The sequence below is a fragment of the Typopeltis vanoorti genome, chromosome 22 (genome assembly GCF_054136105.1).
Source record: "Typopeltis vanoorti isolate ZY-2024b chromosome 22, IOZ_Tvanoo_1.0, whole genome shotgun sequence".
Lineage (NCBI taxonomy): Eukaryota > Metazoa > Arthropoda > Arachnida > Uropygi > Thelyphonidae > Typopeltis > Typopeltis vanoorti.
Window position 1 is genome coordinate 15,396,368 of NC_143570.1, and position 25,279 is coordinate 15,421,646.

Here is a 25,279-nt window from a genome sequence, read left to right on the forward strand (position 1 = left end):
GACATTCATTCTGCATAGTTTCTTATGCCATTGCACTGCTTCAAGTTGCCTTCAAGTTCATCATAATCACCAGCTTTGTAGTTCCACATAAACTGACTGAAATTTCCGCACCTTGAGTAACTTTCCAGGACAAGATGCAATGGTCACTTGGCCTGATTGGAAGTAGAGTTACTATTGCAGTTAGACAGATATTCTGATGCTATTACCAGATCCAACACGCTCAAGCTTCTGGTCCCATCATGTGCTGTTTCAGGTAATTATCCCTCAGTAACTGTATAAATTCCATTTCTATTTTGCCATGTGCCCTTTCCTCCTTCCAATCTATATCCCTATAGTTGAAATCTCCCATGATAATTGCTTGGCCTATACTCAATTCTGCTAATCTGCTGATGCATGTTGTCCACATTTTCTTATGTACTGCCATGTCTCTAACAGCAACCAACAATTTATTTTGTGCTATTGGCCTCTATTTCACACCAAACAGCCTCAAATGAACCATTTCCATAAGATCTACACTCTTCCATAACTTCTATTTTTGTCGGTTGAAGTTCTTCAACAATCATGAATAATACATCTCCTTCTGTAATATTTCTTCTATTTTCTCTGAAAATACAATATCCATTACATTTTATCCCTGTAACTACATAATTCTTTGACAACCCAGTCTCACTGATGCCAATAATTTTTGGCCAAGTCGAGCTGACCAATGCCAAAAGCCCCTCCCTTTTATTTCTGATACTTTGCGCATTCGTGAACATGCATTTCAATATCTCCTTGGGCCTACAGTTACTGTTACATAATGTCATTACTTGCCTATTCAGATTCAAAACCTGGGAAACTTCACCAAGCTCTTCACAAGCATTCCCACACTCATTTGTTCCAGGGGTGGCTAGACAAATGATTAATTGATTGTTCTCTCCCCCAATATATTTAGTTTTGCACTTCCAATCTCTTGCTGGACAACACATTCTCCAAGCACCTAACTTTAAAACCATTTAAGTGCAGTCCATTGGGCATATACAGATACTTAACTCCATCAAATTCATTCCACACATCTATAAACTGCACACCATTCCTCTAGCACAATCTTCTCACTGACAATCATGGCCCTTCTCAATTCTATCTTATCACACTGAGGCAGCAGACTCACAATCTTTACTTTCTTACTCTTCATTTTCACTTCTTCCAACAATTCTTTTATATATTCTCTCTTTGCTTATTTCTCGCCTTTCAAATCATTTGTGCTTGCCAAAACAATTCACACAATTAACACTTTTCTTTCTTTCTTCTGCAAACTTACAGCTTCACTAACATCCTTTATCTTTGCACCTGGAAACATGCTTTCATCACTTTCTCATTAAGTATACCTGTTATCATTTAATACCCATAAAATACTCTTCTCCTAGTTTCTTCCACTTTTATGCTTTTCCCATGCACTCATTCTTTCAATCTCCATCCTTCTGTATCACACACCAATAATTTCTCCAGTTGCTCGAGTTCATGTTTCGTCCTGTGAAGGAGTCCACATAAGCTTGTAATTTCTTCTAAATTCTCCACAACATGTCCACAATCCTGCATTATATATATATATTCATAACATCAGTCACTGTATTCTTTCATTCTAGACGACTCACATTTCTTATACTTGCTTACAAAACATTTCTGACAAATATTTCTCACTCTCATGCCATAAACCATTCACTCTCTGCAATGAATACATTAAACACATGCATTGCACTAAATCCTGCACGTTGATATCAGTCAACATCAATGTCTTGGTTGCCATTTCACATAATAATAGTAAAGAATAAACAAGACACTTAACAACAGTCAAAAATAAACAAAATGCCACCAATTATATGTAACAATATTGCCAATATCTACTAAAAAAAATGACTTATCTGACCAACACATACATGGAAGTTGCAAATAAGGATGATGCTAGCACCCTCCCAAGTGAACTGGCAGACTCTCTCTCTCTGATGAAATTTGATTTAAGTCTCAGCTCTGGTGGGGTTCCAAGGGAGTGGAAAGAAGGTAAGATAGTTCCATTACAAAAAATTGATTCCAAAACAGAAGTAACAAATTACATACTAATTAGCATGTTTGGAGTGGTGGTTAATAAAGTATTGGAAATGTAGATAGATTAAAAGTAAAATTCAGGAATGTATGTATAGGAATATGAATCTACAGGGGGCAGCATAGCCTTGTAAAATGTAAGTCCTGCTCAGTTATTTTATTCACATTTTATAAGGTTACAGCATGATACTGCTGGACTCTGCAAAGGCATTTGACAGATTACCCCATGAAAAACTATTACATAAGTTGGAACAAATGGATATGAGGACGGTGGCATAGAAGGGTGGGGTGCTGCTGATATATATCAGAGGGTGATGTATGGTGGAGTGAGATAAAAGTGAATGAGGATGACTAGTGGAGTGCCCCAGGGCTCTGTACTAACACCACTACTCTTTAATTTGTACATTAATGATATAGCGGAACATTTGAAGGAGGATATTCAGTTGTCTGCTGATGATTCAAAACTAGGAAGAGCAACTGTTGATAAAGGCAATGTAGATATCTTACAGGATGATTTAAATAAATTGACAGTATGGACAATAGTTGTCAATTCAATGTTGTAAAACAGGGCTGTCCAACCATAGGTAATCCGAGGGCCAGATTAGAAAAAAATATTTATCCGAGGGCCACATCACAATGTGTATCTAGCAATTCGGTGAGCAGCAGTGACACAACCTTGATAGCTGAACAAATGAACAACACTAATCGCACGCTCACGTTCCTCGTGAGCACCCAGCATGTGCGTTGGAACAAAACAGTGTAAGAATGCTTCTTTGACACATCTAACATTTGAAAAACACTTGGGTATATAGTGACATAAAAACAGCAAATAAAATTACCAACATCGAGATTATCAATTAGTGAAAGAATTAAAATATCTAATAAACATTCGATTCAAATTGTTATTTTATTTTTTGCTCGTAAAAATCAAACCCACAGACAGGCTGCACAAAATTGCACCACAGGCTGCATGCGGCCCAGGGCAGTGCTTTGGACAGCCCTGTTGTAAAATATAAGGCAATACACTTAGGGATGAAAAGATTGCACACTTCCTATCATATTGATGGTACTAGTTTACAGGAAATTGATAAGACTAGGGATCTGATAGTGGATAGAAATTTGAAATTCAGAGAACATACTGCAAGAGTTGGCAATATAGATCAGAGGATTACTTGGATGATGAACACACATTGACAAGTAAAAATAAGGAGGTTATTATCCCTCTTTATAAGGCTATGTGGCCACATGTTGACTACTGCTGACTACCTGTATTTCTAGGAGATAGGGATTTGGAGGAGAGGATTCAGTTACGAGTCATCAAGCTGGCGACAGGTCTGTGGAATGATTGAGGAAAGATTGAAAGTGTGTGTGTGTGTGGGCTGCAGAGTTTAGCTTACAGGCAGAGGAGAGGGGATATAATAGATAAATTACTAAAGGGATTCCATAAGATGGACAAATGAAATTTTTCAATACTTGGGGAGTGGGGGGGCTAAACAAGTTTCCGACCTGGAAGTGGTTATAGTAAGGATCTGCAGAGTAGGTTCTTTACTTGGAGAGTGATGAATGAGTGGAATGGATTGCCAGAGGTGGCTGTGAGTATCCCAACAGTGTACAAATTTAAGGAATTGTATGATAGGTATTGTGTTAATGAATATAGTGGATCTCATGGGACGAGTCGACTCCATGGAATACCCATATAAATAATAATAATAATATCACCATCTACTCAAGTTGCATTTCCACATTAAGTTTTACAAACTTTTTCTACCCCAAGAATTGATACCACTCCAGTTAGCATTATTCATTAAAATATTCTACTATTGTCACTTCCGTCACTGTTTATTTTGTTTAACAGTCTTTCAAAGTAATTATTCCAGATATCTAGGATGCCGTTATCAATTTTCATGTCACCTTTAATTCCTTTTACATTACTGTTTCCTCCATTTTAAGATTTTTCAATAGTTTCCAGAACATGTTGCCACCTTCCTGATATTTGCCTTCTATATTTTTAATGAATTTACCCATCCGTTTTGCTTAGATATTTTCAAACAATTATCTCTTTTATTCTTCTCTGTATTATTTTAGGGCATTTGCTGACATATTTGCTACAAACTTTCCATATGCTCCAGAACTACTTCTTTATTCTTATGTCCACCATGGCATTCTTATTTTTCAACCTTAAAGAGACCTTAGAGATTCATTGGCAAGCTGTGAAGAAAACATTGATTCAGCCAGAGAGGAATGTGGTGAGGTAATGTAAGAACGCTAAACACTATGTAAAAATAGTTAAATAAAAGTCATGGGAAGACTTTGGTAAGAACATAGAAAATAAATATCAAGAAGTTGTAAGATATTCTGGAGATTGTTGAAAAAGCTGAGAAATGATGAAAGACTGCTATAAAAGGAATTAGAGATGATAAAGGTGACATGAAAACTGGAGAAAAAGATATCCTTGATGTATAGAGTAATTACTTTGAAAAATTGCTAAATGAAACAATCAGTGATAGCACAGTGGTAAAAAAAAAACACTTAACAGGCATACATATCCAAACTGGAACTAGTAAAAGCCATTGAAAAGCCTGAAATGTGGAAAGGCAGCAGGAGTAGATAATATTCAAACAGAAATGCTCAAGTATAGAGGCATAAAAGTCTCACAGTGGCTGCACTGCATAGTTCAGAAGGCCTGTACAGAGGGATGAATTCCAGATGATTGGAGTAGTTCTCATAGTACCCATATATGAAAAGGGAAATAAAACTGAGCGTGAGAATTACAGAGGTATTTCTCTATTGAGTGTTCCTGATAAGATTTATTCAAGTATACTTGAGAAACAGTTGTGAAGGTTTGTGGAAGCAAAACTTGGTGAAGAAGTGGATCCAGCTTGGTGGAAGCAAGCTGGATTCAGGCCAAATAGAGGCTGTCAGGATCAGATTTTTACTTTACAAGAAATAGTTGAGAAATCATGGGAATATAACAAAGATCTGTATTTACGTTTTGTAAATCTGGTAAAGGCACATCACAAGGTGCCAAGAGAAAAGTTATTCAAAACACTACAGTTGTATGGTGTCAATGGGACATTATATCAAACTGTACTTAGTGTTTATTTGAGTTGTAAGTCAGCAGTTAGAATTTAACCAAGTACAGGAATATGGTTTAATGTTAAATCTCGTGTCAGACATGCATGCACATTATCCCCTCTGTTATTCGTTATCTATACGGATCACATTATGAAGGAATGGTATTAAACATGATATCAAAATTGGAAATGCATCTCAGCTCTTTACTTTATGCAGATGATGCTATACTTCTAAATAAATCCACTATAAGTCTGCAAGATTCCTTGACTAAATCGAATAACTGTTGTAATAGATATGGTATGAAGGACAACAATAACAAGACAAAGACAGAAGCATTGAAAATATCAACTGCATTGTGAATGGAGAACCTGTTGAACAAGTAAAACATTTCAGCTACTTAGGTACGGTTTTTAGTGAAGATGTTAAATTAACACGTTCGCTGCCACGCTACTTTGGCATGATCTGTTCCCCTACGCCGAGCAGTTTTCCTTCTTCAAGGTCAGTACGATAATCTCGTTACCGGAGGTAAACGTCCTACGAGTATACTCGTAGTTGGCTTGTACAGAGCATATACGTTCTATGGGAATACACAGTTTTGAAGCTAGCCCCACAAGCCAAGCATTTTCACTTCTTCAAGGTCACTACAATAATCTCGTTCCCGGCGGTAAGCGTCCTACGAGTATACTCGTAGCTGGCTTGTGAAGCAGGTTTACCCACTACGAGTATACTCGTAGTTGGCAGCGAACGTGTTAAGTATGGAAATAGACAAAGGAATCAACAAAGCTGGTAGGGTAGGAAGTCAACTGAATAAATTTATATTGAATAAGAGAGAAATTAGTCAAAACAATAAATTAACTGTATACAACAAAGTGTTCAAGCCAATTTTAACTTATGTATCTGAGAACTGGGTTAGAAATAAAACACTTCAAAGACTAGAGACTGCAGATGAGAAAGATTAGGGGTGTGAACAGATGGCATCAATGGCAATATCATATTAAAAATGATTATATTAGGAAAGAACTTGACATTGTTGTTAGCATCCAGGAATGTGTTAGCAGAGCTAATATCAGGTGGTATGGTCACTTAAGCAGATTGGGAGAGGAAAGATTAGCAAAACAAGTGTTCACTGCCAGTATGGCAGTAAAAAGATCCAGAGGAAGACCAAGATATAGGTGGACTGATAGAGTAAAAAGTAAATTATATTTGTCGATTTGGAAAAGGCATATGACAAGGTGCCAAGAGAGAAGCTATTCAATAAGCTACAGTTATATGGTGTCAATGGGGCATTAGACAAAGATGTACATTGGAGATGTTAATGTCAGCTCTTTGTTTTATGCAGACGATGTTATACTTCTAAATAAATCCTCTACAAGATTCCTGACTAAATTGTATAACTGTTGTAATAGATATGGTATAAAGGTCAGCAATAAAAAAACAAAGACAATGAAAATAGGCAGAATCGTTGAGAATGTCAACTGCGTTATGAACGGAGAACCTGTAGAACAACTAAAACATTTCAGCTACTTAGGCATGATTTTTAGTGAAGATGGTAAATTAAATATAGAAATAGACAATAGAATCAACAAAGCTGGTATGGTAAGAAGTCAATTGAGTAAATTCATATGGAATAGGAGAGCAATTAGTCAGAACGCTAAATTAGCTGTATACAAGACAGTGTTCAAACCAGTTTTAACTAATCGATCTGAGAGCTAAGTCAGAAGTAAAACACTTGACCAAAGACTAGAGACTGCAGATATGAGAGTCCTGAGAAAGATTAGAGGTATGAACAGATGACATCAATGGCAATATCATATTAAAAACAAGGATATTAGGAAAGAACTTGACATTGTCAGCATCCAGGAATGCGTTAGCAGAGCTAATCTCAGGTGGTATGGTCACTTAAACAGAATGGGAGAGGAAAGATTAGTAAAACAAGTGTTCACTGCCAGTATGGCAGTAAAAAGATCCAGAGGAAGACCAAGATATTAGGTGGATTGATAGAGTAAAAAGTTTCTCAGAAGACAGAAATATAAGATCTGATAATGTTGGAGCCTCGACAGGTAAGTAACAGATTGATTTTGAGGAAAATTGTAATTAGTTAGTAATGAGTAAGTTTTTCATGTAGTACTAGCATATCCTGTATACCCCTTGAGGGTACGTGTCAGGAATTTGATGATGCTTGGACAATCAACTGGATAGAAACTACAAATTAAGGATTAAAAATCTGGTCTGGAAATAGTCTCAGTTTCAAGCAAAAGAGGATGTAGGTTCTCTGTGACCTACACCAAAGAGTGATGCTAATGAATGCAAATCTATTAAATGACATAATATTTAGAACATTTATAACATATGAATTCTGTATTACTGTGATAAATCTATTGATATAATATATAACTACAATAAGCTATAATTTTACAATGTTTAAATATTCAAATTATGTAATAAATTAAGCATAAATTATTAAATTTTTTCTTTTTCTAAAATGGCAAACATCAATAATAAAGAACTACCTCATTATCGGTTTTTTCTGATGCTAAGGCCTTTTCCTTGAGGACCATCCATAACGCAAACAAAGTCATTAACAATCCATGACCAGCATCACCAAACATCACAGCAAAAAGAAAAGGAAATGTAACGATGGTGTATAAAGCTGCATATAAAAAAAAACAACAACTGCATTATATAAGACAGTATGAATCCATGATAAAGAAACAATCAAGATATCCCACAAATGAGCAGTAAGTAGCTAGCTTTAGGATACACTTTTTTTTTTCCATTCTTTCTTTTTGAATATGAATATTAGGGTAGTTAAGGCCATGATGCAAGTGTATTAGGTTTTCCTTATGCAAAATGAACAAACTAGCCAGTTTTGGTCTGTTTTACAGAAGGAAAACCTTAAAATGTTGAGTTTTTTGGAGGGAGAGAGAGAGAGAGAGAGAAATGCTTTTGCTTTCAACTACTTAAAACTCAGTGTCTCTTGTATCCTTAATGAAAAATGGGTTTCTTGTCCCATGAAGTGTGCAAACAAGCCTTTATAACAAAGGGCCATAAGATGCAATTAGTTTTTTTGGTCACAAGACATGATTAATTAATTATTGTTTTTCTTTCAACTTAACTATGGAATCACTTATGTGAAATATTTTATTTAGCATGAAATTTCTGCCCAAGTACCTTCAGTTATAAATAAATCTAATGCCTTTTATTTTCCAAAAGTAGGTGAGGAGATTTTAGCTATTGAAAAATGGAAGGCAGTCAGCCTCCAACTTTTAGCTAGTCATGGATGGCTATCCCAAAACTATCAAAAATTTTAACTGGCATTTGAGAAGAAGTACAACAGACAATTGCACCCATCTCATGGTCAAATGACACTAAATATTATTGTCTGAAATAGCAAGAGTTCTACTGTAAGTTGAGTTGCAAGATTAAAGGAAATAACTACTTGTCAGTAGGGTTTTTTAAACTTCATCACACAGAAGCTGCCAAAGGATTTGGATGATAAGTTATTAAGTTTTCAAAAATTCATAATTGCTAAAAGAAAGCAAAAAAAATTTATTGTCTCAAATCTGAAATATGGATGAAACTCCAGTTATGTTTGACATAATCGGGAATAGAACAGTAGAATTGAAAGGAAGTAAACCTACTTCTTTAAAAACAACTGGACATGAAAAAAGTTGTTTCACAGTTGTATCTGCATGTATGGCCAATGGTACTAAATTAAAACCTATGATAATTTTTAAAAGAAAAACAATGCCAAAGATCAAAATTCCAAGAAACGTTTTTGTCCATGAGAATGGTTGGATGGATAAAGCAGGAGTTAAGCTGTGGATAAAAAATATTTGGAATGCATGACAAGGTGCATTAAAAAATCCACACAGTCTTTTAGTGCAGGACATGTTCAAATCACATTTAACAGTGAGCACAAAATCTTTATTAAGAGAGAGTAATACCAATATGGCAGTGATTCCAAGTGGGTTAACTTCACTAGTGCAACCGTTGGATGTTTGTATAAACAAGCCATTTAAAGACAGTTTACAAAAACAGTGGAATGTGTGGACAAGAAGGAGAGAAAAGTTACACAAAAGGAAGACAAATGCAACATGAGTCTTTAGTAACTATGTGTGAATGGGTAGCCAAAGCATGGGATGAAATAAAACCATATACAGTAATAAAATCTTTTAAAAAATGTGCTACATTAACAAACTAGATGGCTTGGAAGATGATTTTGTTTATAATGATGACGAAATTGATGCTAAATCTGATGGAGAAAACGAATACAATTTATATGACGATATACCGGAAGAAATTACAGAACCAGAGTAACTACATGATTAAAATGAAATTTTAATCATGTAGTTACCTACCTATTTTCTTTTGTAAATAAATAATTATATAACATGTAAATAATTTTTTCTGTAAATAAATTTTATATAAGTTGAAATATTTTTACTTATTTACCCTTTTTGTATATTGCTAATAAATTTAACAGAGTATGATACGTACTAGTTTTTTTCTTGGAAAGCAATCAATTTTTGACCCGACATATAATCATCATCATCAAATTCCTGCAATGTAGTACTACCATATCCTGTACACTCAAGGGGTGTACAGGATATGGTAGTACTACATGAAAAATTTACATCATTACTAACTTCCTGTCTACAATTTTCCTCCAAATCAGTCTGTTACTTGTCAAGACTCCAACATTATCAGATCTTATATTTCTTCATCTAAGGCACTTTGCACCGTATCAATCCGTCTATATCTTGGTCTTCCTCTGAGTCGTTTTCCTGACTAGCAAAACAAATGTTCTCCTCCAACCTGGAGGAGAACACTTGTTTTGCTAATCTTTCCTCGCCCATTCTGTTTAAGTGACCATACCACCTGAAATTAGCTCTGCTAACGCATTCCTGGATGCCGACAATGTCAAGTTCTTTCCTAATATTCTCGTTTTTAATGATATTGCCATTGATGCCATCTGTTCACGCCTTTAATCTTTCTCAGGATGATGATGTTGAGTTGGGGTGTGTGCTTTCAGATTTGTTCCAGTAGCTGACTTTTCGCTGTTCATCCTGGTTCCCTGGCAAAAACAACTGGGGGCTTGTTTAACCGGGCGACATCCCAGCCGGTATGAAATTTTGTCATGTTGTACCATAATTTTGTATATTGGTTTAAGCCAATAAGAATACAATTTGGTCAGCTAAATCCCGAATTGCCAGCCCATCCTCGTTCGTTCAGTATCCAGGAAGATACCCAACAGGGTGCACCACGAGAAGGTGAGGATTGGACATTAGGTCAGAAGCCCTGGTCGGTTCTCTGCATTCCTTTAAAGGCTATGTGGAGGTCTCCTCTCAGTTATACAGCTTTGACCCTTAAGCACCCCGGTGTATAAGTCGACCTAAAAAATTTAGTACTTTTTTTCAATGCTGAAAAGTCGACTTATACGCTGGAATATCCAGTAATTCTTTCATCCATCAAATTCACTCCACACATCTATAAACTGCACACCATTCCTCCTGCACAATCTTCTCATTGACTCATTAGAAATCACTGCCCTTCTTCTCAGGTCTGTCCTATCATACTGAAGGAGCAGACTCACAATCTTGACTTCCTTACTCTTCATTTTTGCTTTTTCAACATGTCTTTCATATCATCTTACATTTCATAGTTCTCACATCATTCAAATCATTTGTTCCTGTCATAACAATCAATTCTTTCACTTTTCTCTTCTGCAAACTGAAAGCTTCACTAACATCCTTGATCTCTATATCTGGGAAACACACTTTCGTGACTTTCGTTGATAAAAGGTAACTTAATAAGAATCTCCATACAATACCCTCTCCTTATCTCCAAACTGGAGATAAGGAGAGGGGTATTGTATGTAGAGGGTATCCAGTGTGAAGGATGCCACGTAAGCAAGCTATTTAATTCCTTACTTTTGTATTATAACCAATTCTCTCTTGCAATGAATACATAGAGCATACTCTAAATTGAAAACTAAATCCCTTGTGCTAAACGAAGTGAACAAGGATCCCTTAGCTGCCATTTTCCTTCTTTGTATCGGTACTGTGAATGCTTTCTAAATGATATTCCATATTAAATTTAACACACACACTCAACACTAGAGTCTAAAATAAGATATAACCAAAAATAATAACCAAAGTTACTAATATTCACTAAAATGAAAAATTTCTTTAAAGTAAAAGTAGCCAAATAAAGTTATTTTATATTATTCCAGCATTTTTACCTAGAAATTTACTTATTTTTATTAAATGCTAAGTTTCGATGAACATTAATAGGCATTTCAGATATCTCTTCTTCTTCTTCCTCAAATTATATCCCACTTGGTGTAGGGTGTGCATGATGTAACTTTTTTTTTTTTATTATTTTTTTTTAGCAATCAAGACTGGGTTGTCACAGAACCTGACATTGGGGGAAATATATATGTCTGTAGATGTGTGTTCATGGGGCTGGTTTGCCAGTATCTGAAATTTTTTTCAGAAATTTATCTGAAAATTTCTGATAAGATACTATAAAAACATGAGAAATATACAATTACAAAAAATATGAAGTTAGATATTTAATCTATGAAGAGATAATCAAAATGCAAACTACTGCATCTCCTTCCCTTGCTTTCTCTCTTTAAATGAGAAATTCCAAAAAAACTTTACGTGTACCCATTTTGTCTTTCAAACTCATTTCCAAAGCAATAGAAGTACTATAAAAAGTACTAAAATATCAATACACCATTACTGACAAAGAATATACCAAAGGGATTCTACTTACTCTGTCATAAAACTAATGCTACATTTGTGAAATCTAAATATTTTTATTTTTTAACTAATACAGATAATAGGCATATTAATGGATTTACTACCTGGATTTACTTCCCTATACTTTGCAACTCCATAAGCATCAACAATATTCTGAAAGCCTTTTGTAAATTTGTTTGTCCGATTAAAAGTTGGAGGGACCTCTTTAGCTTCCATTCGGTGAAGAATCGAAGGAACACTGCTACCACTGATATCCTGTCAAAATAAGAAAGTGAAGTATTTCACACTGACTTTTTAATATTTGATGTTAGAAGTACCAAATTCAGGGAAAACACAAGACGCCAATTAAAGTTATGTTTTCCAATATTTTTATCTAGAAATTTACTTATTTTAATTAAATATGATGTTTCGATAAATATTAACAGACATTTAAATTACGATTTATCTAAGGAAACAAGTTTGCTTTAACAATCGTCTTGTTTAATTCTAGAGTTTCATCCAGAACAGAACGACACATCTCCAGGTAATTTTTTTTTTTTTTTTTTTAATAATAAAATATACATCTGGTTGCATAAAACTATCTAGAAATTACTTTTATAAGCAAACTTGAACTCTTCATGTGTGCTATGTTACCCAACCTGTTTGCACATTCCCTCATATTTTGTTAAAAATTCTGTGGTCCTTTATCATGTCTGTTAGTCTAGAATGGAAGAGTTTACTTTTGGTATTCTCTTAAGAATTCCTTCTCTATCCAGTAACCTTACTTTCACAAACACACAAGAAAATCTGTGAAAAATTAATTAGACTGGCAGAACCTTGAACGTTTTTGCAATTGTTGCAAATTATTAAGTATAATTTCTGGGAAATTCCCATGCTACTCCTCTAAAACACTATTAATATAATTAAGCTGGCAGACACATCTTGCAGCCTTGACATAGCCCTACAGTCATTCCCACAAAGTTCCGACGATGACCGAAACGGTCCACACCCTGTAAACCCTTGCCCCAGTTTCCACATAAGAATACCCTTCCCCTTCCTTTCCCCACAACAAAATAATATATATATATATATTTATATATATATTATTAATAGTAACCCGGGTTCCCAAACTTATTTCCCGTGTTCCAAGTACATCCCCATGTTCTTTCCCTCCTCCCCCCCCCCCTTCCACAAGAGCTTGGATTTAGAAGGCATCTTTAAACCAAAATCAAGGTATGTACATAATTTTTCAACATTTTTTATTCTGCCATAATTGCCTTCTACACTCGCCCGTAATGTCCTAAATTATATCTATATATATATATATATATATATATATATATATATACCCCTTTTGAGTTATGTTAGCCAATGTATTAAATATAAGGGACACTCCTAAACAAAAACAGGCTAAAATAGCCATTAATTATATTAATTAGTTGCAAATTATGTTAAATTATTAGAGAACAGTATAGTTCTCTATAAGATGCACATCACTAGATCATGCACCCCATTAAAACATTAAATACAATGCTAAGGAGTTCTTAAAACAGGTGACCATTCATAAAGGATTACAAAAAATTATGCTAGTTCAATTAAAATCCTTTTAAACTGAATTATTATTTGACTGTGCAAAAATATCAACAAATATTTTTTAGTAACATGAGGCCTTAAATACTGTGAAACTGAACTATTAGAAAATGTATTTCTAATAGTATTCCTCCTTAATTCATCAACAAATGGGTACACGAATACAATGAACAAAAACAAGTTAGATTGTCAAAGTGCCTCAATATGGAATGTGATCACCACTCACAGTTATTTCACATGGTGTTCAGGAGCTCTGATGATAATAGTAATCACTGCTCCTGCAAAGCTCTCCTAAGTCCCTCAAGGTTTTGGGAAGAGGGGTTGAGAACAGCAACACATCTGTCTAGAGAGAGAATACCAGACATGCTCAACAGAATTAAGGTCAGGAGACCTGGTTAGCCAATCCATACATACAACAGGCTCTACTTGAGAATATTGGTCCACGAGTTTCACTTGATGAGAACGAGTATTATCATCTTTAATAAATGTCTCCCCTATCACATTCTGTATCTAGACGAACAGTTGATAATAGCAACCTCTGCCCCTGCAAAGCTCTCCTAAACGCCTCAAGGTTTTGGGGAGAGGGGTTGAGAGCAGCAACATGCTTGTCTAAAGTATCCTAGACATGCTCAACAGAATTAAGGTCAGAAGAAATGGCTGGCCAATCTGTAGGTATGATAGTCTCTACTAGAGCATATGGTCCATGAGCTTCACTTGATGAGGACAAGCATCATCGTCTTGGATAAATGTCTCCCCTATCACATTCTGCATGTAGATGGACACAGGGGTTCACAACTTTGTCTCCATAAGTTGAAGCATTTGTGGTCCTGCTTGAAAGCACATACAGGTCGGTGCATCCAACCAACAAGATGCTGTCCCCAAACTATCACAGTGCCTCCACCATAGGTGTCCCTTTCACAAATATTAGAGTGAAAATAATGTGTCCCTGGTTCTCTCCATATCACAACACACCTGGTATTGCCTTGTAGAGCAAATTGAAACTTGTCTGTAGAAATATCTATGTAAACAATACTTATGGTGGAGGTAGTGTGATGGTTTGGGAAGGTATCATTGGACAGATGCACTGACCTGTATATGCTTCCCAGCAGAACCATGAATGCTGTAACACAGATACAAGGTCCCACCCTATGTTCACTTGTATTTGTGTGTGTGTGTGGGGGGGGGAGATATGATAAGGAGACATTTATCAACAAGATGATAATGCTCAAACTCTATGAGCAAAGCTCATGGACAAATATCTTTAAGAGATTTAACTTCAAACATGAAAAAAAAAAAAAAGCTGATAAAACTTATTTGTTTACTCAAGTATAGCATGAACAGATATGTTCACAAAGTTAAACAAATAACACAATACACATTTTGTTCCAAATAAAACAACAAAAATTAAGTCATCATCAAATTCCTGATATATATACCCTCAAGGGAAATACAGGATATCATAGTACTAATGAAACATTTACATCATTACCAACTTCCTATCTGCCATTTTCCTCCAAATAAGTCAAATGTCAAGACTCCAATATTATCAGGTCTTATATTTGTCTTCTAAGGCACTTTTTACTGTATCAATCCACCTATGTCTTGGTCTTCCTCTGAGTATTTTTTCTCCCAACCTGGCAGAGAACACTTGTTTTGCTAATCTTTCCTCTCCCATTCTGCTTAAGTGATCACACTAGCTGAGATTAGCTCTGCTAATGCATTCCTGGATGCTGACAATGTCAACTTCTTTCCTAATATCCTTGTTTTAAATATGATATTGCTATTGATGCCATCTGTTCATGCCCCTAATCCTCCTCAGGACTCTCATATCTGTGGTCTCTAGTCTTTGGTCAATTGTTAAAATTGGTTGAAACACTGTCTTGTATACAAATAATTTAGTGTTCCGACTAATTTCTCTCTTATTCCATATAAATTTATTCAGTTGACTTCCTACCATACCAGCTTTGTTGATTCTGTGATCTATTTCCATATTTAATTTACCATTTTAACTAAAAATCGTGACTAAGGAGATGAAATGTTTTACTTGTTCTACAAGTTCCCCATTCATAATGCAGTTTGATATTTTCAAATGTTTCTGCCTATTTTATTTGTCTTTGTCTTTTTAATGCATACCTTCATACCATATCTATTACAGCATTTATTTAATTTAGTCAAGGAATCTTGCAGACTTGTAGAGATTTATTTAGAAATATTTAACCAAGCTTTTCTTCCACAATTCTTCTCAACCGTTTCTCAAGTATACTTGCATAAATCTTACAGGAACACTCAGTAATGAAATACCTCTGTAATTCTCACATTCAGTTTCATTTCCCTTTTTCTATATAGATATTATGAGTTCTACTCCAATCATTTAGAATTCGTCCCTCTGTCCAGGCCATCTGAACTATGCAGCGTAGTCACTGTACGACTTTTATACCTCCATACTTGAGCATTTCTGGTCGAATATTATCTACTCCTGCTGCCTTTCCACATTTCAGGCTTTTCTACTTGAAGTATAGATATGTATTCCTGAGTGTATGCTTGTCGAGTGTTTTTTACCACTGTGCTATCACTGTTTCTTTCATTTAGCAATTTTTCGAAGTTATTACTCCGCACATCAAGAATATCTTTTTCTCCTGTTTTCACATAACCGTTGTCATCTCTAATTCCTTTTACAGCATTCTTTCCTGCATTTCTGAGCTTATTCAACAACCTCCATAATATCTTGCCACCTTCTTGCCAAAGTCCTCCCAACTTTTGTTTAGCCAGTTTTACACAGTGTTTAGCTTTCTTACATTTGTCTCTGTATTCTGTAAGAGCACAAGCTTACTTATTGCCAGAAACTTTTGATATGCTTTCTTCTTTTTCTTCGCTGCCTCTTTGACTCCCTGTGTCCACCATGGAGTTCTGATTTTTCTATCCTTACAGACAACCTCACCACATGCCTCTCTGGCTGAATCAATCGGGTCTTCTTCAAGGCTTACCACTGAATCTCCAAGGTTTGGCTCCTGCTCTCAAACTCTTTCATTTTTTCTTCAATCATCTTTGTGTATTTTAGTCTACAGTTCATATCGGAGATCTGCTCAACTTTTATTTGCTTTAAAACTTTCTTACATGTTATTCTTTTCAATATTAAATTCAATTTTAACCTGCTCAAGACTAAATAGTGATCACTTCCAAATTTCAAATCCTCTGTACACTCTGGTGTCTTGCACCAGGGAGAAAACATCACTATCAACAATAACATAGTCAATGAGACTTTCCTTATTCCCTGCTTCTACTCTCCATGTGAATTTGTGAACATGTTTATGTTGGAACATTGCGTTAGTAATACCCAGCCCACGTCCTGAGCAGAAATCCAACAAGTATTTGCTATTATTATTAGCTTTGTTCTTGTCTCCAAATTTTCCCAAAATATTTTTGTATGTCTGACAATCATTTCCTACTCTGCTATTTAGATCCCCAACAAGGAGCAAATTTTCCTTTTTCATTGTGTCAGCTGCTTTCTCTAAAGCCTCAAAAAATTCCTCCACTTCTACTTTAATAGACCCTTCTGTGGGACCCTAGGCACAAATAAGTCTCATTGTCTAGTCACCCATTCTCATATTTGCCCACATCGGTTTGATCGAGACTGTCTGCCATTCAAGAAGATTAGCCTCGAATTTAGAGTTGAATACTATGGCTACACGGGTGTTTAACGGTCAAAGCTGTATAACTGAGAGGAGACCTTCGCATAGCCTTTAAAAGGAACGTGGAGAACCGACCAGGGTTTCTGACCTAATGTCCAATCCTCACCTTTTCGTGGTGCACCCTGTTGGGTATCTACCTGGATACTGAATGAATGAGGATGGGATCCCCCCAATATACAAAATGATGGTAGAACATGACAAAATTTCACACCGGCTGGGGAGTCACCCGGTTAAACATGTCCCAGGTTGGTTTTGCCAGGGAACCAGGGCAAACAGCAAAAAGTCAGCTACTGGAACAAATCTGGCACACGCCAACTCAACATCAGAGTTAAAGATCGGTACTATCAACATAAGAAGCCTGAATGGCAAAGATGTGGAGCTTGCTGAGGAATTAGATTAGTAGCAGATCAACGTAATAGGATTGACTGAAACAAAAAAGACACAAACTGGTAAGATCTTTCTGAGCAATAAATACAAAATGTTATATTCAGGCAATAACAATCAAGGAAAAGGAGTAGCCATAGCATTCAACACAAAATACGAGGCTAATCTTGTTGAATGGCAGGCAGTCTCAAGTAGAGTGATCTGGGCAAATATCTATATCAGAAGGTGGAACTGGACAATGAGACTTATTTGTGCCTATGGTCCCACAAGGTTCTACTAAGGTAGAAGTGGAGGAATTTTTTGATGCTTTAGAGAAAGCAACTGACACAATGAAAAAGGAAAAGTTGGTCCTTGTTGGGGATCTAAATAGCAGAGTAGGAAATGATTGTCAGACATACAAAAATATTTTGGGAAAATTTGGAGAAAAGAGCAGAGCTAATAATAATGGCAAATACCTGTTGGATTTCTGCTCAGAAGGTGGACTGGTTATTACTAACTCAATGTTCCAACATAAACATGTGCACAAATTCACATGGAGAGAAGAGGCAAGGAATAAGAAAAGTGTCATTGACTATGTTATTGTTGATAGTGATGTTTTCTCCCTGGTGCAAGACACCAGAGTGAACAGAGGATTTGAAATTGGAAGTGATCACTATTTAGTCTTGAGCAGGATAAAATTTAATTTAATATTGAAAAGAACAACATGTAAGAAAGTTTTAACCACGCTACCGGCCAAGAAGTCTATAGACATTCAAGTTATCATGGATGCGAAGTGCATATTAAAATTGTAATACTATTGATATTACATTGAAATATATGATGGATACAAAGTGTATGCAGATGCGTATTTGATCCATAATGGCCGGTAAGGTGGTTAAAGTGAATAAAAGTTGAGCAGATCTCAGATATGAACTGTAGACTAAGATCAAGGATAGAAAAATCAGAACTCCATGGTGGACACAGGAAGTCAAAGATGCAGTGAAGAAAAAGAAGACAATATATGAAAAGTTCCTGGCAATAAGTTAACTTGTGCTCTTAGATAATACAGAGACAAATGTAAGAAAGCTAAACACTGTGTAAAACTAGCTAAACAAAAGTCATGGGAGGACTTTGGCAAGAACATAAAAAATAAATATCAAGAAGGAGGCAAAATATTCTGGAGATTGTTGAAGAAGCTTAGAAATGAAAGAAAGAGTGCTGAAAAAGGAATTGATGATAAAGGCGACATGAAAACGGGAGAAAAAGATATTTGAAGTATGAAGTAACTACTTCGAAAAATTGCTAAATGAAACAAGCAATGATAGCACAGTTGTAAAAAACACTCAACAGGCATACAGTCAGGAATACATATCCATTCTTGAAGTAGAAAAAGCCACGAAAGACTTGAAATGTGAAAAGGCAGCAGTGTTGTGACGACTCTTGTCCTTCGAGTCCGTGGTCTTATTTCAAGTCACTTATCTATAAATTAACTAATTAACAATTGGTTACCAATCTTAAAATAGGGAAATTTATAATTATACTGCGCCACCCTATTTTTAGATTAGTCTATATAAAATAGTAGGATCAATTCTTAATTAAGTTAGCAGTCTTCTCATTAGTTTAGGCCGAATTATTTACTATTCCACTTGGGGTTCCCGCAAGATTCGAATATTTATGAACGGTGCAATAATAAGGAATTCAGGCAAACACAATATTTAGATTAACAAAATAAAACATTTAATATGTGATATATAACAAGTACAATAATTCTACTTTTAAATGAAACAATACAATAAACTCAATACAACTCGCTAAGTCTCTCATTCCAGTTCGATGTTCTAAATTCTCAAAAACAATTTGCAACTTCAAAACACATATTTTCTTAACTCAGATTAAAATAACAAACTTCACAATCAGTCAGTCTCTACAAATCTGTCAGTTCAATGCTTAAGTTCACAGCAGGCACTAATCTAGGTAGACAATATTCCAAGCAAGCTTATTCCGGACTTTGAGCATCGGAGATCTATTACAGTTAATGCTAGAATAGACAAACATATACAACTACTCTTACCAGATAAAATCTTCAATACATCAAGTTATTGCGAGTACACTTATGAATTAACTTATTTACATTAGCGGAACACACATAATAAAATTCTTCTACGCTTTAACTGAACTTTTGTTAACTGCGCTTCACTATTCTAAAAAAAACACATCAATAAGGCACTGATATCTTTCCTTGTTTACTTTTCTGAAACTAGATAAATTCATTATATTCTTCTCAGGGCAACACAGAATTAAGACGTAATCCTAGACTAACTGGAACTAATCAGAATTTTTCATTGAATGTCCAGTTCTTTATTTATCCGATTACGACATCAATTTTCCTCTATAACCACAGCTTATTTCACTTGCAGCTAAGTATATGATTCACTATGTTTTGGCTCACTTCTCAACACTATTCTCATGAATTTCTGCCCTAGAGAACTTATAATTTTCTTTCACTTCCTTGCTTATATCCTACTTTCCTTCAGGCTCCGCAAAACTCTCTTCTCTCTAATTAATAATCGTCTCCTCTTTCTTCATATATGACCTTCACTCCCACCTTACGTTCGAACGCCACGCTCTCTTCATTCGTGGTTGTTTACGCGTGCGTCTCCATGACAACAGACTAAACGTAAACATTTCGCTAATGTAATACAACGCTCTACTACTACATGAATGATTACATAACGTTAAATAATTTCACAAATAAGAATAAACAGAATATTTGAACTACTTAGTCAACATTTTCATTACATATGAAATTAATTATAAATAACACTTTACGTTACATCATATATATTTAGTTACCATAAATTTTACACATATTATTATTTAATATATTAACAGTAGGTAAATAATTAAATAGTAATTCTTAAATAAGGAATAATAAACAATTTTATATAAACCATGATTAATATTTAAATAGGCAATGTTAAATGTGAATGAAAATAATAAATTACATAACATAGCTTCATTCACAATTTAACATAGGCTCACCCTTTCTTTGAAAAATTTTTATTATAAGAAAAATTTTTCTTCTGACACTAGGCTCCTTTAAACAAAAAAAAAAAAAAACTGGATTACATATTTCCTTTTCTATTTCTCAAGTAATACCTAGTTTGAATGAAATTTGGTTCCTTATCATGATTTGTGCATTTATTCATAATCTGTTGCTCATTAAGTTTCTTATTACTGTCATTAACAATTTCCGCGTGTCTTTTATGTCTGTAGTATGGGATCGTCTCTTCCAAATTCAATTCATGCTCTGTATTAGCATCACTGTGTTTTGGCTGTTTTGTAATATTTGTGTTCCGTCTGTGATTAGTTCTTCTATGGTAATTCCTTTCCCTTCCCAATATTGCTTCTAGAGAATCTCCTAGGCAGACTAATTTGTCAGGTCTCTTCTTGTACAATTTCAGTCGGTCTGAGTGGACAACTAAAGTTCTTTTCATTCCTGTAGATTCTCTTATTCGAAAGTTAACAGGAGATGTCTTTTCAACAACTTCATAAGGTCCTATTGCACATTTTCCAAACTTTCCTGTTCTCTTGTTACTATGATCTTGTCGCAAAAGTACTAAGCTTCCAGGTTTTAATTCCTTATAGGTTCTTAGTCTATTAACATACGCTCTAGCCTTTTGTGAGCTGTTTTGACTGGCTTCTGCTACTAGATCATATGCAATTTTGTTTTCAGAGATCATATTGTTAAGATACTGATCAATGTCTGGGAATCCTGAGTTTGCATGCGTGTTCTTGAAGTCACTGGGAAACAGTGGTTCAAAACCATATAAAACTACAGCAGGGGTTTCTTTTATGGCAGCATGCAGGGCTGTCCTACAGGCAAAAAGGGTGTGTGGAAGGAACTTATCCCAATTATACAAGTGATTATTAGCAAGTTTGGATAGGGTTTGTTTCAGCGTACGATTCATCCTTTCACACATTCCATTTCCTTGGGGGTGATAAGGAGTAGTGAAAAGCTTTTTTATCTTCAGTAACTTGCATAATTGAAGCATAACTTCAGCTGTAAAGTTTGAACCTTGATCAGTGAGAAGTGTTTGGGGGGTTCCATATCTTGAAATGATCATCTTAAACAACTTGTCAGCTACGGTTTGCGCAGTTTGATTCTTCATTGCTGTGGCTTCAGGAAACCTAGAGAACATATCTATTACAACAAGTATATACTTGTTTCCTTTAGAGGTAGTAGGGAGTGGACCTATAATGTCCATGGCCAAAGCTTGAAAAGGGCGAGTAGGAATAGGGAAAGGTTGAAGAGGAGCCTTTCCTCCATAATTTGATTTCCTTTGACATAGATGACATGAAAACACATAACTTTCAACATCTCGTCTCATTCCCTTCCACACATATCTATTTCTAATTCTCCCCCATGTCCGGAAAAACCCTTGGTGTCCTGCTAGATCAGCATCATGAAAGGTATATAACACCCACGGTACCATGACAGTAGGAACTACTATTTTGTTTTTCCAATTTCCGGTGACATCATGTTTTGCCATCAGGAGGCCATCTTCATCCAAATATAAGGACTGCAAAAACGTGTGTTCCTCCAAGACTCCTTCCCCATTTTTGATTCGTCGATATATTTCTCCCCATGTAGGATCCAACTTTTGTGCTTCTATAATGGAGAATTTGGTCCAATTCTGAAGGTGTGGGGGGTTTCCTTATGTTTTCTTGTCCCTCATTTTCTTCAGCTATCAAGTTCACTATCTTTTCTTCTGCACTGATATCCTCATCTACTTTATCATCTAGGGCTCTGGATAAGTAGTCAGCAACTACATTGAGTTTTCCAGGAATATAACATATCTGTATTTGGAATTCTTGTAATTCTAATGCCCATCGAATAATCCTTTGGTTTTTATCTTTCATCGTGGATAAAAAGGTTAGGGGTTTATGGTCTGATCTTAGAAAAATTTCTTGTCCTAGTAACATGTATCTGAATTTCCTTAAGGCATGTACAATAGCTAGTGCTTCCTTTTCAATAACTGAGTAATTTTTTTCTGATGCAGATAGTTTTCTACTTAGAAAAGCAATGGGTCTAATTTCTTCTCTCTTTTTCTGTTCTATCACAGCTGCAATAGTATCATTCGAGGCATCTGCTGCAAGATAGAAGGGTTCTCCAAGAGTGGGATGAGTGAGAACAGGAGATCTAGTTAATGCTAAATTTAAAGATTTATGGGCAGACTCTTGTTCCTTTCCCCATACGAACTTTTCTCCCTTTTTAGTCAACTTAATTATGGGCTCCATTATTTGAGAACAATTTGGAATAAATTTTCTATAGAAGTTTACCATTCCTAAGTACCTTCGTACTTGTCTCACGGAGGTGGGTATTTTAGCTCTTAGAATGGCAGAGATGTTTTCTTGAGTAGGGATTATTCCAGCCTCACTGACAACATGTCCTAGGTATTCAACCTTTCTCATGAAGAATTTACATTTTGAGCACTTCAATGATAGACGTGACAAATTTAATCTATTTAACACATTATCTAAAATTTCTTCATGTGATGTTAAATCTGGGGTGTAAATTAATAGGTCATCTTGGAAACATATGACTCCCTTTCCTAACATGTCTGAGAGTACAGTGTTCATCAGACATTGGAAACTCATAGCTGAATTTCTGGCCCCCTGAGGAAGTCGACAGAGTTGGTATTTTTGCCATCGAGTGGTAAAGGCAAAAAACTGTCTGTCCTGTTTTCTAAGAGGTATCTGGAAATAGCCAGAGTTTAAGTCTAGTTTTGAGAAATATTTTGCTCCTTCTAGACTAGCCAGGAGCTCTTCTATGTTACATAGAGGAAAGTCAATGGGCTTAGTGACCTTATTAATCTCACGCAGATCTAATATAAATCTGAGACTTCCATCAGGCTTTTCTACTAATAAAAAGGGACTATTCCATCTGGAATTAGATTTTTCTATGATCCCAGCCTTCTCATAATCATTCAGAAGGATCTGAAGTCTATCTAGATATTTAAGAGGGGTTTTGTACTGCTTAGTATAGATAGGCGTGTCTGAAGTGATCTCAATGGAATGCTCTACCTTGTTTGTACAAGTCAATGAGCTAATATCTTCAGTGAACGTTTGAGGGTATTTTTGAAAGATTAATAGAATGAAATTCTTTATTTCTGCTCTATCAGTTTTTGATTCTGTTAAATTAAGAGCTTCGTGCAATAATTTTCTTTTCTTATCATTCAATCCGTCTTCAAGGTTTAAGGTCTCAATCTCCATCTTGTCACATAGTTTCCTTTCATTGTCTTCATTGTATATTGACTTATGACTCACGCCACACAAGGAGATGGTTTCAGAGGCAAAGTCACACATGAATTTATTTTTCTCTAGGAAATCTAGTCCTAGTATGATTTGGTCATTTGTGTCAGCAACTTCAGGAAGGATAATGAGATCATGTGAAAACTTTACTGGAAAACAAGGTATGGAAATTTCAGCATTTAATTTTCTTGTAGCAATCAGTTCAATTTTAGCAACTCCTGTGATTTTTACTGGTCTCTGAATCAGGGTGATGTTATCAGAAAAGTCATCAACAAGTTTATTTACCATAGAGTTAGAAATAACTGATATATGGGCTCCAGTATCTAACAGAATATTGCACGGAATTTTTCCAATCAGACCTTGTACAAGGGTTAAAGGCAATTTGCCATTCTCCTTGGCCATCGTTACACTTTGCATTCTATGGAAATCGTAGTCTAGTGAATCTGGTTTGTTAGTTAAGGTGATAGAGTTATCTTCATTGACTTCCTCATTCTTAATTTCTTTCCCTTTTTTACAGTTTGAAAGACATTCAAGAATTGGTGAAGGTGTAACTTGATCATTACAATCTTGAGTGAGTGATTGTCTTATGGAGCATATTTGTTGCATTTCTTCCAATATTTTCTCTCTTTGCTTGGCCAGACTGTAACATGCTTCTAAATTGACAGCCCTTTTTTTGTAAATAACCTCTCTTAAATTTTTATGCAGTCCCAGTCGAAATTGTTGAAAGACAATCCAATTTAAGTGAGGCCTTTCTGTAGGGGACACCCTCGTAGATCTAGCAATGTTCATCAATCTGTTATAATAATTAGTCACATCTTCCTTGTCATCTTGCATGCACTTGTGGAGTTCTGTAAGGGTTTTAACGTAGCACCTAGTATGGGAAAACTTAGTAATTAGTTCATCCTTAAACTTCTTGTGTTCTAAGGTTTCTCGAAGTATTGGAGATGAATGCAAAAATGTCTTTGCTTTACCTACCAATTTACTTCTAATCAGAACTAGCAGTTGAAAATCAGTCCAACCTGCAATTTCTCTAAGCTTTTCAACATAGGTAAAGAAAAATAGTACATCATCTGATTCTTCACCTGAATATTGGGGAAAAACCTGTTGCGGGTTTACCGTACGAAAGAATTCACTGTCATTCATTCCAGAGCTTGATGTAATAGCCATAATGACTAATAAATTACTAATTCAAATAATACAATCTTTCTATTTTAATATAAACTTTTATCTTTGCCTGACTCCAGATTATAACCAGTTCACTGTGATTTAATTATTTCACTTTCTAAAATTACAGGGAGTATTTCTATGATTGCTACCATCAATTATTTGTTTTTATCCTGTCGACTGCGCCATTTTGTTGTGACGACTCTTGTCCTTCGAGTCCGTGGTCTTATTTCAAGTCACTTATCTATAAATTAA

General features: G+C 35.4%; 1 protein-coding gene across 1 annotated transcript in view; it reads right to left on the reverse strand.

Moving 5' to 3' along the window:
• The window catches only part of Vha100-1 (V-type ATPase subunit a family protein Vha100-1), a 233,903-nt gene that overhangs the window by 107,997 nt on the left and 100,627 nt on the right, over positions 1–25,279 (reverse strand). The window contains exons 10-11 of the mRNA XM_090412379.1: positions 12,029–12,179; positions 7,665–7,804 (exon numbers count right to left, since the gene is read on the reverse strand). Of these exons, the coding sequence (XP_090268505.1) occupies positions 7,665–7,804; positions 12,029–12,179 (291 nt within the window). The remainder of the gene's footprint in view (positions 1–7,664; positions 7,805–12,028; positions 12,180–25,279) is intronic.